The sequence below is a fragment of the Dromiciops gliroides genome, chromosome 4 (genome assembly GCF_019393635.1).
Source record: "Dromiciops gliroides isolate mDroGli1 chromosome 4, mDroGli1.pri, whole genome shotgun sequence".
In the NCBI taxonomy this organism is placed as follows: Eukaryota; Metazoa; Chordata; class Mammalia; order Microbiotheria; family Microbiotheriidae; genus Dromiciops; species Dromiciops gliroides.
In genome coordinates, this window is record NC_057864.1 from 277,360,835 (window position 1) to 277,373,483 (window position 12,649).

Here is a 12,649-nt window from a genome sequence, read left to right on the forward strand (position 1 = left end):
TGTTCTCAACATCCAGAAAAAAAGAATTGTGGATTATGAATGCAAATTGAACCATACTGTTTCTACTTTTGGACTGTGTACTACTTAGGGCTAAAGAAATTACTGAACCTAGGACTGGATAATTTTGATACACCTTCATATTAGGAGATAGTGAAAGGTTCTCTTAATGCAGTCCTCTTCCATGGGAATAATTTTTTTAAAAGGAAAAAGTCAAGAGCAAAGTCATTTTGTAATGAATTTTCCTAAATTAAAAATGGCTATTTGTCCTAAGAGAATACTGATAGACTCTGATTTTATTTAACAAGTTTGATAGCACATTGAGATTATAATCCAAGCATAGTATGTTAAAATAAATTGAAAGTTTGTCTTGATAATAGATTGGATTGTATGCTATTTAAAAATATTTGTTTCCCTAAAGCAAATAACTGCTTTCTATTTGTGAATAATACTACCTTCAAAGTAGAAAAGAGAAGTGTTTTTATTAGTTCCAGAGCTGTAGTGGGGAGCGGAGCAAGTATATGAAAATATTCATCACTATGTCTCTCTTTGGCTTTGGTTTTTGGGGTTTTTTTTCCTGCTCTAATTATATTTGAATACACTCTGAAAGTTCTTTTAAGGATACACTTGTTCTTACATTATGAACTTGACAGTGAAAGAAACGTAAGCATATATATATATATATATATATATATATATACACACATAGAACTATTTAAAATAAAAGTATACTCCATTCTGATTCATTTACACATACATGCATGTCTATGTGGGACTCTATATGGTGAGTTTTTTATATACTTTTATTCAATAATCTGATTTATTGGAGGGAATGCCCATATAGATGAAATCCTTTGGAGTATTGAGAGTACATATAGATGGAGTTAGTATATGTGCTTATTTTGTAGTTGTACTTTTCCCATTTTGCAATATTTAATGTTTTTCTATATATATATTCTTCATAGTTTGGTGGTATAATTTTTATTACACTGATCTGTTATATTGATATATCATAATTCTCCAACCATTAAATGTAGATTTTTTTACTAACAAATAATGCATTTTTTTTTCAGTTTCAAAAAAAATTTACTTTCTTAGGATTTTATTCACTCATGAACTTTGGACTTTTTATAACTCATGGAATGCCAGGTTACTTTAGAAAAAGATCTCCATTAGTTTAAATTCTGCCAACATGGATTTTTTTGTCATTTAAAATCATTTTTTGCTCATTTGGTAAGTGTGAGCTGGTATTTAAAAATTAATTTATTTTATTATTATTTGATTCATTTAACTGTTTTCAAGTTTTTAAAAGGCTGTTTCCTTGCTTTGTAGATTCTGTACTTTTGCCCTCAGTTATCTATACGTATATGTAGATTCCTTATGGATTCTAAATAGTATGTTTTTATCTTGTACAATTATTCCACAAAATTTCCAGTTTCTTGCTTTTTATTTTGGTTATATTGTATCATATAGGTTTAAAATGTTAATTTATTGATGGAATTAGTAATAATTATATTTATTACTTATGATGGAGATAAACTCATTTTGCCATATTACAATCCAACTTTTCCAAGAATTTTAATGAAATAATTTTCTTCTTCAAAAGTTCAGCATTGTTGGGCCTATTGAACACTAAATCTTTTGTGTATGTTTCATTTTATTTCTGGGATATCTATTCTGTTTCATTGATATGTTGTTTTCATATTTTCTATTTTGTACCATGTGGGTTTTATAAAAACTGTTTTTAGAATAAAATTCTAGGAGGGTAAGTCTCGATTTATCACTTTGCCCCATTCAAACTAGATCTTAACAGGGTTTAGCCCATTTTTTCTCTCTTTAAAATAAATTTTTTTGATTATAAATTGAACAGATATGAACATTTCTATATATAAAACATAGGATGATATATGAGAAACTGAATCTCTATTATACACAACTTTAATATACATATTTTATATGTGTATGTGTATATGTATATATAAAATATGATAGTTCCAACACTACTCTCCTTGTCTATTTCCTCTTTTGAACCTCATTACTTTTTCTGTATGTTTTTAAATGCTTCTTTGATGTTTTCTTCTTTTTTACCCATATAAAAACTTTTTATTCAATTCTACAAAGTAATTCAGATTTAATTTATCATTATCGAATTCAAAAGTTAATTTTTCTAAGTATTAGTATTTTAGACTTAACATGAGACTACTTTATACACACATAAGATGTGTGTATAGATAGATAGATAGTTCTTTAATCTGCCAAAGTGGTTTGCATTTTTCTTTGGAAAGCAATTGTATGTCTTGGTAGCTGTGATCTTTTCGTCAGGAATGCTTGGAAGTCTTCTTTTTCATTGAAGGTTTGTTTGTTTTTTCCCCTGTAGGATCATATTCCTTTATATTGGCTAAATTGTTCTTAGTTGTATGTAAGCCTGTATCCTTTGTCTTCTTGACAGTATCTAAGTTCTGTATTGGAGAAGGAAACAGTAAACTAGTCTAGTATCTTTGCCAGGAAAATCCGCAAATTGGGTCACAAAGAGTTGGACAAAAGTGAAAAACTGAGTGACAACAGAAAGCTCTATATTCCTTTATAGACGTTACTTGTGTGATCATAGCTGTGTCTCCTTAATACTTGAATTCTTTCTGGCTACTTGTACTTTTTCATTGACCTGGAAGCTCAGCATTCTTGGCTATGGTGTTCCTGGGAGTTTTCATTTTGAGATTTCTTTCAGGAAGTTAGTGGTTAGTTCTTTCAATTTCTACTTTGCCCCTCTAGTTCTAAGAGATTTAGGCAGTTTTCTTTTAAGAGTTCTTGAAATAGGGTTTCTAAGTTTTTTTCTTGGCCATGACATTTTCAAGTATTCAGTGATTCTTAAATTTTCTCTTGTTCTTTTTTCTAGGTCAGTCATTTTTACTAGATAACCTCACATCTTTTTCTTCCTTGTCTTTTGACTTGTTTTTAATATTTATTGTTGTCTTATGAAGTTATTGGTTTCTAATTGGCCCATTTTCAATTTCAGTGAATTTATTGCTCAGGCAAGTTTTTGTAACTCTTGTGCCAAGGAGTTAATTTCTTGATCAATTCTTTCAGAGCTCTGATTCCACCCTCTCCCCACTTCCCTCCAGCTCTCATTTCATTAAAAGAAAAAAAAACAATTTAAACTTTTTCACATTCTTACCTTCATTTCTACCAGGAATTCTAGTTGAATTTGTGCCCAAACTGTGTTTTTGCTTTTGATGGTTTTTTTTGTTTTTGTTTTTGTTTTTTTGTTTTTTAAGTGAGGCAATTGGGGTTAAGTGACTTGCCCAGGGTCACACAGCTAGTAAGTGTTAAGTGTCTGAGGCCGGATTTGAACTCAGGTACTCCTGAATCCAGGGCCGGTGCTTTATCCACTGCGCCACCTAGCCACCCCTGCTTTTGATGTTTAGAATCATTCTCTTCAGTTTTATGTCTTCAATGTCCATATTACCATAATAACTTTTTAGGGTGGTATTCTTTTTGTTTACTCATTCTCCTAACTAACTTTCTAACTTGAGATTTTCTGTTAGGGGTCAGGCTGTGCACACTTCTAGAAGGAAAGCTGGACTGGTGGTATTTCTGATTGCGGAAATTCTTGAGGAATTAAGTTTTATGTTACTCCAGTATCTCAGGGACATGTCTTAAGCTGAGAACCTACCTGCAAGCTTTCAGTGTTCCCACAGTGGTCTGATCTAGGGCAGACAAAGTCTAACTAATTACTACCCCTCTGGTGTGAGTTCTGACCTGGGTTTAGGTTTGAGCAGCAGGTCCTGTGGGCTTTCCTTTTGGAGTATTAGAAGACTGCTGCTGAACACAGCCACTATTAGCTATTTCATAACCTTACTGGCTCAGAGTTACAGAATTGTAGGTTTCCCTTTGGTTTTGGATTCCTGCCCCCGTTATAGCTTTACAACCTTCAGACTTAGCTAGAAGCTTGAAACTGAAACCCCACTCCACTCCTCTGATCAGAGCCACAGAGCTATTGTTGGCTTCTTATTTGCTCCTTTCTTGGCAAACAGGCTAGGGCCAGCAACTGCTTCTCACACTGAAATGCCACTCTTAGGCACAGTCTGCCCTGGATATGTAACCCTTGAACTGAGTAGTAAGCATTAGAGTTGCCAGTCTTACCAACATACACATTCCTTTATTCTGGATCTGGAACCTTTTCTTGCCCTACTACACAGCCTCTCCTTTGTGCTGGAATAGTCTGTATGATGCTCTCTGTGCTATCCTAGGCTAGAAAAATGACTGTGATTTAAAAAAATTTTTTTTTAAATCCCAATCAGGATTTGTTCCTGTGGGGTTTTTTCCCCCCTAGATTTATTGGGAGGGGGATATTACTGTATTTCCATGCTACTCTCTCTCTCTCTCTCTCTCTTTTTTTTTTTTTGGTAGGGCAATGAGGGTTAAATGACTTGCCCAGGGTCACACAGCGAGTGTCAAGTGTCTGAGGCCAGATTTGAACTCAAGGTCCTCCTGAATCCAAGGGCTGGTGCTTTATCCACTGCACCACCTAGCTGCTCGCTGTTGTGTTTACCTAGAATATCTTTATAGACTTCTTTAATTTCTCATTTTTCTCCAGGCTGACCTGTGGAAATTTTCTCCTGCTTTTCAGCTTCCTTTTCTTTATTGTCTTCTTTCATTGGAATGTAAAGCTTCTTGGAAACAGGAGCTGTCTTTCTGCTTATATTTTTATTTTCAGTTCTTAGCACAGTATGTGGCATATGCTTAATAAATGCTTGTTAACTGGCTGACTTTTCAATAGCATCATGAATGGCTCTTGTATTTCAGCAAAATTCGTCTGAATTATTAATATCATCATACTGCTTTTTAAATTTTTAAATTGTTTTCCTTATATTTAAACATCTCTACATTCCTTATATTCTGTTGTTAGGATGAATTTTTCCTATTTATTTTTCAATTAATCAGTTCTTTAATATTTTTGTGATCCTATTGATATATATATATATCCTATAGGTAGGCCTATAATTTTAATTTTTATTAATATCATGTTTTAAAACAAATCCTAATTTGTTTCATAAAAAGAACTGAGTAGCCTACTTTCTTTCTACATGAATTTAAAAATTCAACAGAATTTTATTAAGAAGCTATGAGGGGCAGCTGGGTGGCGCAGTGGATAGAGCACCGGCCCTGGAGTCAGGAGTACCTGAGTTCAAATCCGGCCTCAGACACTTAACACTTACTAGCTGTGTGACCCTGGGCAAGTCACTTGACCCCAAGTGCCTCACTAAAAAAAAAAACAAACAAAAACAAAAAAAAAAGAAGCTATGACCATGTGCAAGGCACTGTTCTTTTTGCTGGTGAAACAAAGAACTTTGATTTTACTAGAAGAGTACGACTTATGTGAATAGAGCACTGGCCCTGGAGTCAGGAGGACCTGAGTTCAAATCCGGCCTCAGACACTTAACACTTACTAGCTGTGTGACCCTGGGCAAGTCACTTAATCCCCATTGTCCAGCCAAAAAAAAAAGAAGTTATTTTTAAAAAAGGGGGCAGCTAGGTGGCACAGTGGATAGAGCACTGGCCCTGGAGTCAGGAATACCTGAGTTCAAATCTGGCCTCAGACACTTAACACTTACTAGCTGTGTGACCCTAGGCAAGTCACTTAACCCCAATTGCCTCACTTAAAAAAAAAAAAAGAATACGACTTATGTACACATAAGTAAATAAAGAATAATTAGAGGATGAGTGCCTTGCATTGTAATAACTGGTTAATGGGAGAAATCATGAAAGGCTTTTTGAAGAATAGTACATGAAATGAGTCTCATAGAAAACTCCAAATATATGAAGGGGTAGAAATGAATAGGAAAATGCATTCTCAATATGGGGACCTGCACAGAGACTGGAGACAGGAATTAGAATGTCAAGTCCAAAGAACAGCTAATTTCATTGTTATCATTGACTCTTCACTCTCATTTCAAATTTGCCAAATTCCATACGTGGAACAAGCACTCAGGTTCTGTTCTCTTGAGTCTTGGAAACTATAGGCCCTCCAGTACCTTTAGCACCCTGAGACTTATTATCTTTCCACTTTAGTTTAGACATCTGTATGATAATGAATCTTCTTCCTTTCCTGACTTCTGCTGCCTTAGTCCATGGAGCATAGGGATTATTTGTTCTTAAGAGGTTTGGAAAAAATAATTTAAGAATTTGTCTGATCTAATTTTTTTTAATAGTACAGATACTTAATGGTCTGTCTGATTTTGCCCTCCTGCAAAATTGGTTTATTCCTGTTATGTTTAATTTTGGCTTATTTTTATTCATGTTAAACCATTTTTCGAGTTTCCAAATTATTAGCTATAGTTTTTAGTAATTCTTATTATTTTCTTAATTTAAAAAATTTTGATTGAGTTTTCCTTTTCTTTTATTGTCTACTATGTCCTAAGCACTTTACAAATGTTATCTCATTTAATCCTTACAACCACCCTGAAAGGAAGGTTCTATTGTTATACTAATTTATAATTGAAGCTATTGAGGAAGACAGATTAAATTACTTTATCGGGGTTACACAGCTAGATTGTGGCAGGATTTGAATTCAATTCCAAGTCAAAACTGGTTCCACTTAAGCCACATAGCTTCTTCTAAGAAATCATTAACAACAAAATATTTAAAATAAAGTACATTACACATAAAATCTAAAAAATTAATATGATATAAACTAGAAACAAAATTTTAATTTTAATTTTTTGTGTATGGGGGGCAGTGGGGGTTAAGTGACTTGCCCAGAGTCACACAGCTAGTGTCAAGTGGCTGAGGCCAGATTTGTACTCAGGTCCTCCTGAATCCAGGGCTGGTGCTCTATCCACTGTGCTACCTAGCTGACCCCCAAAACAAAATTTTAAAATAGCCAAAATCCCAGGCTGGCTTTTGAAAATAAAATAAAATTGACAAACCATTATTAAATTTCTTTTTAAAGAGGGTAACACAAATTTAGAGTGAAGGTGAAAGAGAAACTCCTCATGAATGACCACTTGTTAGGAAAGTAGAAGGCTGGGGAAGGGAAAAGAGATGTTGAAAGTATAAGCCTGGTAAGAGTAAAAGGATTGTTTTATAGCCTAAAGGGTGCAACTAACATTAGATATGCAAAGTTATAGGACCCCAGTCTCCAGCTATAATCAGCACATGACTGATAAATTTGGATGGTGGGTGTAATCTGAAGTTGGGCTTTGACTGTATATAAACTACTGATAATAGAAGTTTGGAGAAGATGCCAGGGATTCTAAGATACTTGATTGTGGTTAAATGAATTATCCATCATATTGAGAAGGGAGGAAAGCTAGGACAGAGCTGACTGTGGATTGTGAAAAGTAGGAAGAATAAAGATAAACCAAGGAAGACAAAAAAAGAATTTAACAAAAAAGAATGAAAGGACTGTGGCACTAAAGAATTTTAGATCTTGTTGATAAAATTTATAAGTAAAGGGCAAAGAGCTAAGCTAGGCTTCATTTCTTATCCCCGAGACTCAAATGAAAACTTGCTCCCTGAAAGATTATTTTGCTACTTATATTTGTATGAATCTGACCTCAATTTTTGATCTTTCAAAATCCACAACAGCAATTTTGGGCTTTCATTAGCCTCATAGATCATGAAGTTATAGGCATTCTCCTATTTTCTTTGTGTTCAAGTTAAAACCCCAGTAAGGGTGATGTTAATAAACTAATTAATTAATGAATGATTGTTCTCTAAAATTATAGAGTTTAGCATAGTGCCATGCATGTAGTAGGCACTGAGAAGTTTATTATTGCTACTGATAAAAATAAGTTAAGCTCTTTAACTATAGCTGCACTTAAAAAAAAATCTAAATGAATCATTGCTCTTTAAATAATAGGAAAGAGTGAAAAGTAAAGACCATGTTGACCAGGAGAAGGATAGAGTTGCTTTAACTCTGGCTCGTCTAGCTCGTCATGTGGAGGAAGACATACAGCAGAAAGAAGAGAAAAATAAAGCTTTTCGGGTAATATGATTATTTCATATATTCTTTAACTAAAATCTAAGAATCCTTTTGAGTTTTACAGTGTCTTAAGGAAGAAACTTAGGACAGAAAAAACTGAATTCAAGCACAATTGGATCATCAGTTAAGTTTTTCATTAGCCTTTTACTTCCAGATTATTAGATTCATGAATATTTGAACATTTTTATATTTATAGAAAGAAAATAAAGTTGAATTGTCCTTGGGTTTTATTTCTGTTAAAAGTTAGGGTTCGGGGCAGCTGGGTGGCACAGTGGATGGAGCACCGGCCCTGGAGTCAGGAGGACCTGAGTTCAAATGCGGCCTCAGACGTTTGACACTTACTAGCTGTGTGACCTTGGGCAAGTCACTTAACCCCAATTGCTTCCTCCCCCCCCAAAAAAGTTAGGGTTCAAAATTCATGAGATTTGTCATTGTAGCAGAAGAAATTAAGGGATACTTCCAGTGACTAGAGGCAAATTAAATTGGATGGGGGAATCATTGGATTCTACATAGCATTAAAATCTTTGGGGTTGTCTTTTCATAACAAAGGACAAAGCATTTTAGAAGCTTCATAAACTTTGAAAGCAACTCGATCATTAGGAAGAAGATGGTACATACAAAGATTGTAGGAGAAAAACTGTAACAAATTTGACCCCAACTTAAAAGCTAGGAAACATCTGTGGGCATGTCTCAACCTATTTTGTAACTCCCCAAATGAAATTATTTTATTTAAAAAAATAAACCAGGGGGCAGCTAGGTGGTACAGTGGATAAAGCACTGGTCCTGGATTCAGGAGGACCTGAGTTCAAATCCAGCCTCAGACACTTGACACTCACTAGCTGTGTGACCCTGGGCAAGTCACTTAAACCCCATTGCCCAGCAAAAAAAATAAATAAACATTTAAAAACCAGCTGCTGTCACACTTCAATGGTACATATGACACCTATTTTTATATTCTTTGGTGAATTAAATCTCATACTGAAACTTCTCATTTCTATTTTTCCTATTCCTATTTTACTTGATTATTGCCTTAGTCTTTTAAAGTAAACCATTAGTAAACCTTAGCCTAACATAAACCATTATTTTTTTTCATTCAAAAATCAGGGAGAAAAGTTACTGGAATTTAACTTTAGTGTAGAATTAAAACTAGAGTGCAGTATAAATCCAGTAAAATATTCTCATTGCCTTAAATTAGAAAAGGGATATTGCTATACTCTTTAAGTTGGCCTTTGCCATAGTCATGAAAGAAATCTTATTTGGGAGGAAGACTTTTTAAGTTGTCCTCTTTCTCTCTACATCTCCTAACTGACTAATGCTGGCTTCTTTTCCCAAGCAAAGTCAGTGCCCACATGGATAATGAAGCTGTTATGATGTTGTTGAGAATCTTACTGTCACTATGACAACTAGGGTTTACCCAAGGGTATTTTCAGCCTCCACCCATGTAGAGGTTCATACATACATTGGATCTGAAATCAGGAGTTCACTTTAGTTTTCTGTTCAGGAAGGTTTTATTAGTCAAACTATTAAAAAAAGATGTTTCTTACTAGATCAGATCTCACTAAATTCTACAGAAGTGCCTTGATCTATTTGTTTTCTATCACCAACCGTGATTTTTCCTCCAGACCTTGACGTCTGTTATGGGCCATTTCTATCTCAGATGTACCAGACCACCAAAAAACAAAAGCAAATGGACAGTGAAACAACAGTGGAACATCAAGAATTTTAGTGTGTCCATGTAATGGCAGTAAACCTTGGAAAATATCTTCTGAATTATTCCAAGTTCACTTAGCTTGGTTAACTTGATATTTCTACATTCAAAATGGAGTTTCTTCTTTTTTATGGGGAGGTTTTAATGAAAAAATTAACATATCCAGAATGGATAAATCATCTTAATGAAGAACAAGTTATGATGGGAGAACATCATGAATTTGACCAGCTTTGTTCATTGACATTCCAGCAGATGGAATCATCAACTTGCAAGTAATAGTCTATTATTAATGGAAGTGATTCCTTGATAAAACAAAAATGGCAACTTAGATTGAGTCAATAGAGGTAAAATTCCATTATAAGGCGTTCCAAAGGAATGTTTCATTGTATGAATCTGAGATTTTTGCTATTGAACTTTGTTGAATACTAGGCCATCAGACATGACTTAATAGTCTTTATTATGGATTTATTGTTTTAAAGAATGTGACCTATGGTTATACTTTTTACTTTAGAAAATATCTTTTAACTGTAGCTTACTTGGAGTGTCATGCTTCAGTTCTTTTTGATAGAATATTATGAAGAGAGAGACATGCCAAAACGTATATTTTACCCTGAAACAATATATATATTTGAAAAGAGTAGAAATTGGTTTGATATTAAAATTTATAATTACTGACTATTTTTGGGAAACCTTCTGAAAAAGATTCTATTTAGAAGTACATCTTTTCCCCCCAGCCTTTTTTAAACCCCAGCAGTTAGAAGATTGATCAATCATACAATATCTATCTAGCATTCTGTTAGTTTTTTTTCTTAATTTGCTGATGACTTCTTTATGACTATGACTTTAATATAACTAATTCTAAATTTTAAAAAGGAACATTTAAAATCAAAGATTTACTTTTTAAAAAATGTCTCAGAAGCACTTAACATAGTGACAATAACTTAATAAATCAGTGGTTTTTAAGGATGATGTATAGCATTCCTGTGCACCTAGGGTATAACAATCATTCACTGATCTGATTTTTTTTTTTATTCTTTAGGAAAAAATGGATTTTCAGCATGCTCATGGATTACAAGAACTGGAGTTTATTCGAGACCGTAGTGACACAGAAGCAGCAAGACTGTGTGTGGACCAATGGCTAAAAATGCCAGGTATTTTTTCAGAGTGAGAAAAGCAAAGATTATTTTTTTTTTTGCTTTGCTCAATCAAATTTATTTTTTATAGTCACAAACAAGCACTTTTACAGAAAAGTAGGAAAATAAGACCATAAAGGCTCTCTCCCAAAATATATGTTCCAAGCATGTCAATGTAGGTCAGGATTGTTGCTATACATATAGACACAACAAGACTATAACTAGGCAGAAGGCTGGCAATGATCTTGTTCTTTTGCCTAAAAGCAAAGATTATTAAGATTTTGTGAATCATACTTATTTTTGATAAACTAATATATTTGTGATCTTGAGTTGTTGATCATCATATATGGCATTGAAACCAGTTTTAAGTAAAACCTCATAATGGCATCCTCCATCCCCCACCCTCACAAAGCATTATTTTTTGTTCCCATTTGTAAAATCCCCTTTCAAGCACATTATATAAAACCAGTTCATATTTGCGAATCTCAAATGTGCCCCACATATTTGTTGCACTTTTCAAAGCTATTAAAATGTAATTGTTATATTAACTGTTAAACTCTACGTGGAAGATAGGTTTCATATTTTTGGTTTTTTTTTGGTTTTTTTGTTTTTTTTTTGTTTTTTTTTTGTTTTTTAGTGAGGCAATTGGGGTTAAGTGACTTGCCCAGGGTCACACAGCTAGTAAGTGTCAAATGTCTGAGGCCAGATTTGAACTCAGGTACTCCTGAATCCAGGGCCAGTGCTTTAACCACTGCGCCATCTAGCTGCCCCGATAGGTTTCATATTAACAAGTTTCCAGTCTGATCCCTTAGGAAGAGTTCACTTCAAGAAGTGAGGGAGACACTAGATGCTATGTGTTGCCTTTTGAATGCTCACATTTTATAATCTTAGTTCATTTGATTTGATATCTATTGTGAGATAAAATAATGTGGTTTTGAAGAAATAAATCTTCTATCCCTTAGTAATAATAATGGTTTCTTTAGTCATTAAAGTACTGACCCTATCAGTGGTTGATATAGAACGATTGCTTAGACTGAGTCTTTTGTTCACAATATGTACATAGAATGATTTATTGACACAGTCAATTTACCTAGATGTTTAGTACTTAATTAAGCTATTTATTAAAACCACCTGAAAAAGACAGAACTATGTTTTCTAAATGTGTCTCATAATTGTGATATTCTTTTGGTTTTTAATTCATTCAATACCACTGAGATTTCTCTCCTCCCCCCCATATACACACACACACAGTATATATGTGTGTATATGTATGTGTATATATCTGTCTCTATACACATAAACCACCAGTAAAGCTACATATGTATGCATGTATACATGTGTATGTGTGTGTAAATTTAACTATATATAAAGTAAATACTAGGTAATTTTGGCTAGGGGCTGAAAGATTTAAAGGAAGCTGGTGATTCTGAGATGTGTGGGTAAGGAAGTACATTCCAGGCATAGGGCATAGGCAGCTTGTGCGATGAGGTGGAATATCATCTGTGTGAAACAGCAAGTCCAGTTAAATTGAACCATAAATAGGGAGTTTATACAGGAGAGTAATGCTTAATGAATCTGGAGGGGCAGGTTTGGAGCTAGATTTTGAAGAGTTTTGAAATGCCATACAGAAGTGTTATTTATATGCCATCTCCGAGATAGTGTTTGCACCCAGATTTTGTTGTGTAGATTTATAGTTAACTTCTTCTGGAAATGTATGTAAATTGCTGTTTACAAAGGGACCAGTTTTAAGTAACATCTTTTGTTCCTGGTAAGAAGCAGCACTGTTCCACAGAGTCATCCCTAAGTGGTTACTTTGGACAGCTAATA

General features: G+C 34.0%; 1 protein-coding gene across 3 annotated transcripts in view; it reads left to right on the top strand.

Moving 5' to 3' along the window:
- ZNF451 (zinc finger protein 451) overlaps positions 1-12,649 on the top strand; it is a 115,263-nt gene that overhangs the window by 62,877 nt on the left and 39,737 nt on the right. For all 3 annotated transcript variants that reach the window (XM_044004459.1, XM_044004460.1, XM_044004461.1), the window contains exons 4-5: positions 7,859-7,984; positions 10,729-10,840. In XM_044004459.1, coding sequence (XP_043860394.1) covers positions 7,859-7,984; positions 10,729-10,840 — 238 coding nt within the window. The remainder of the gene's footprint in view (positions 1-7,858; positions 7,985-10,728; positions 10,841-12,649) is intronic.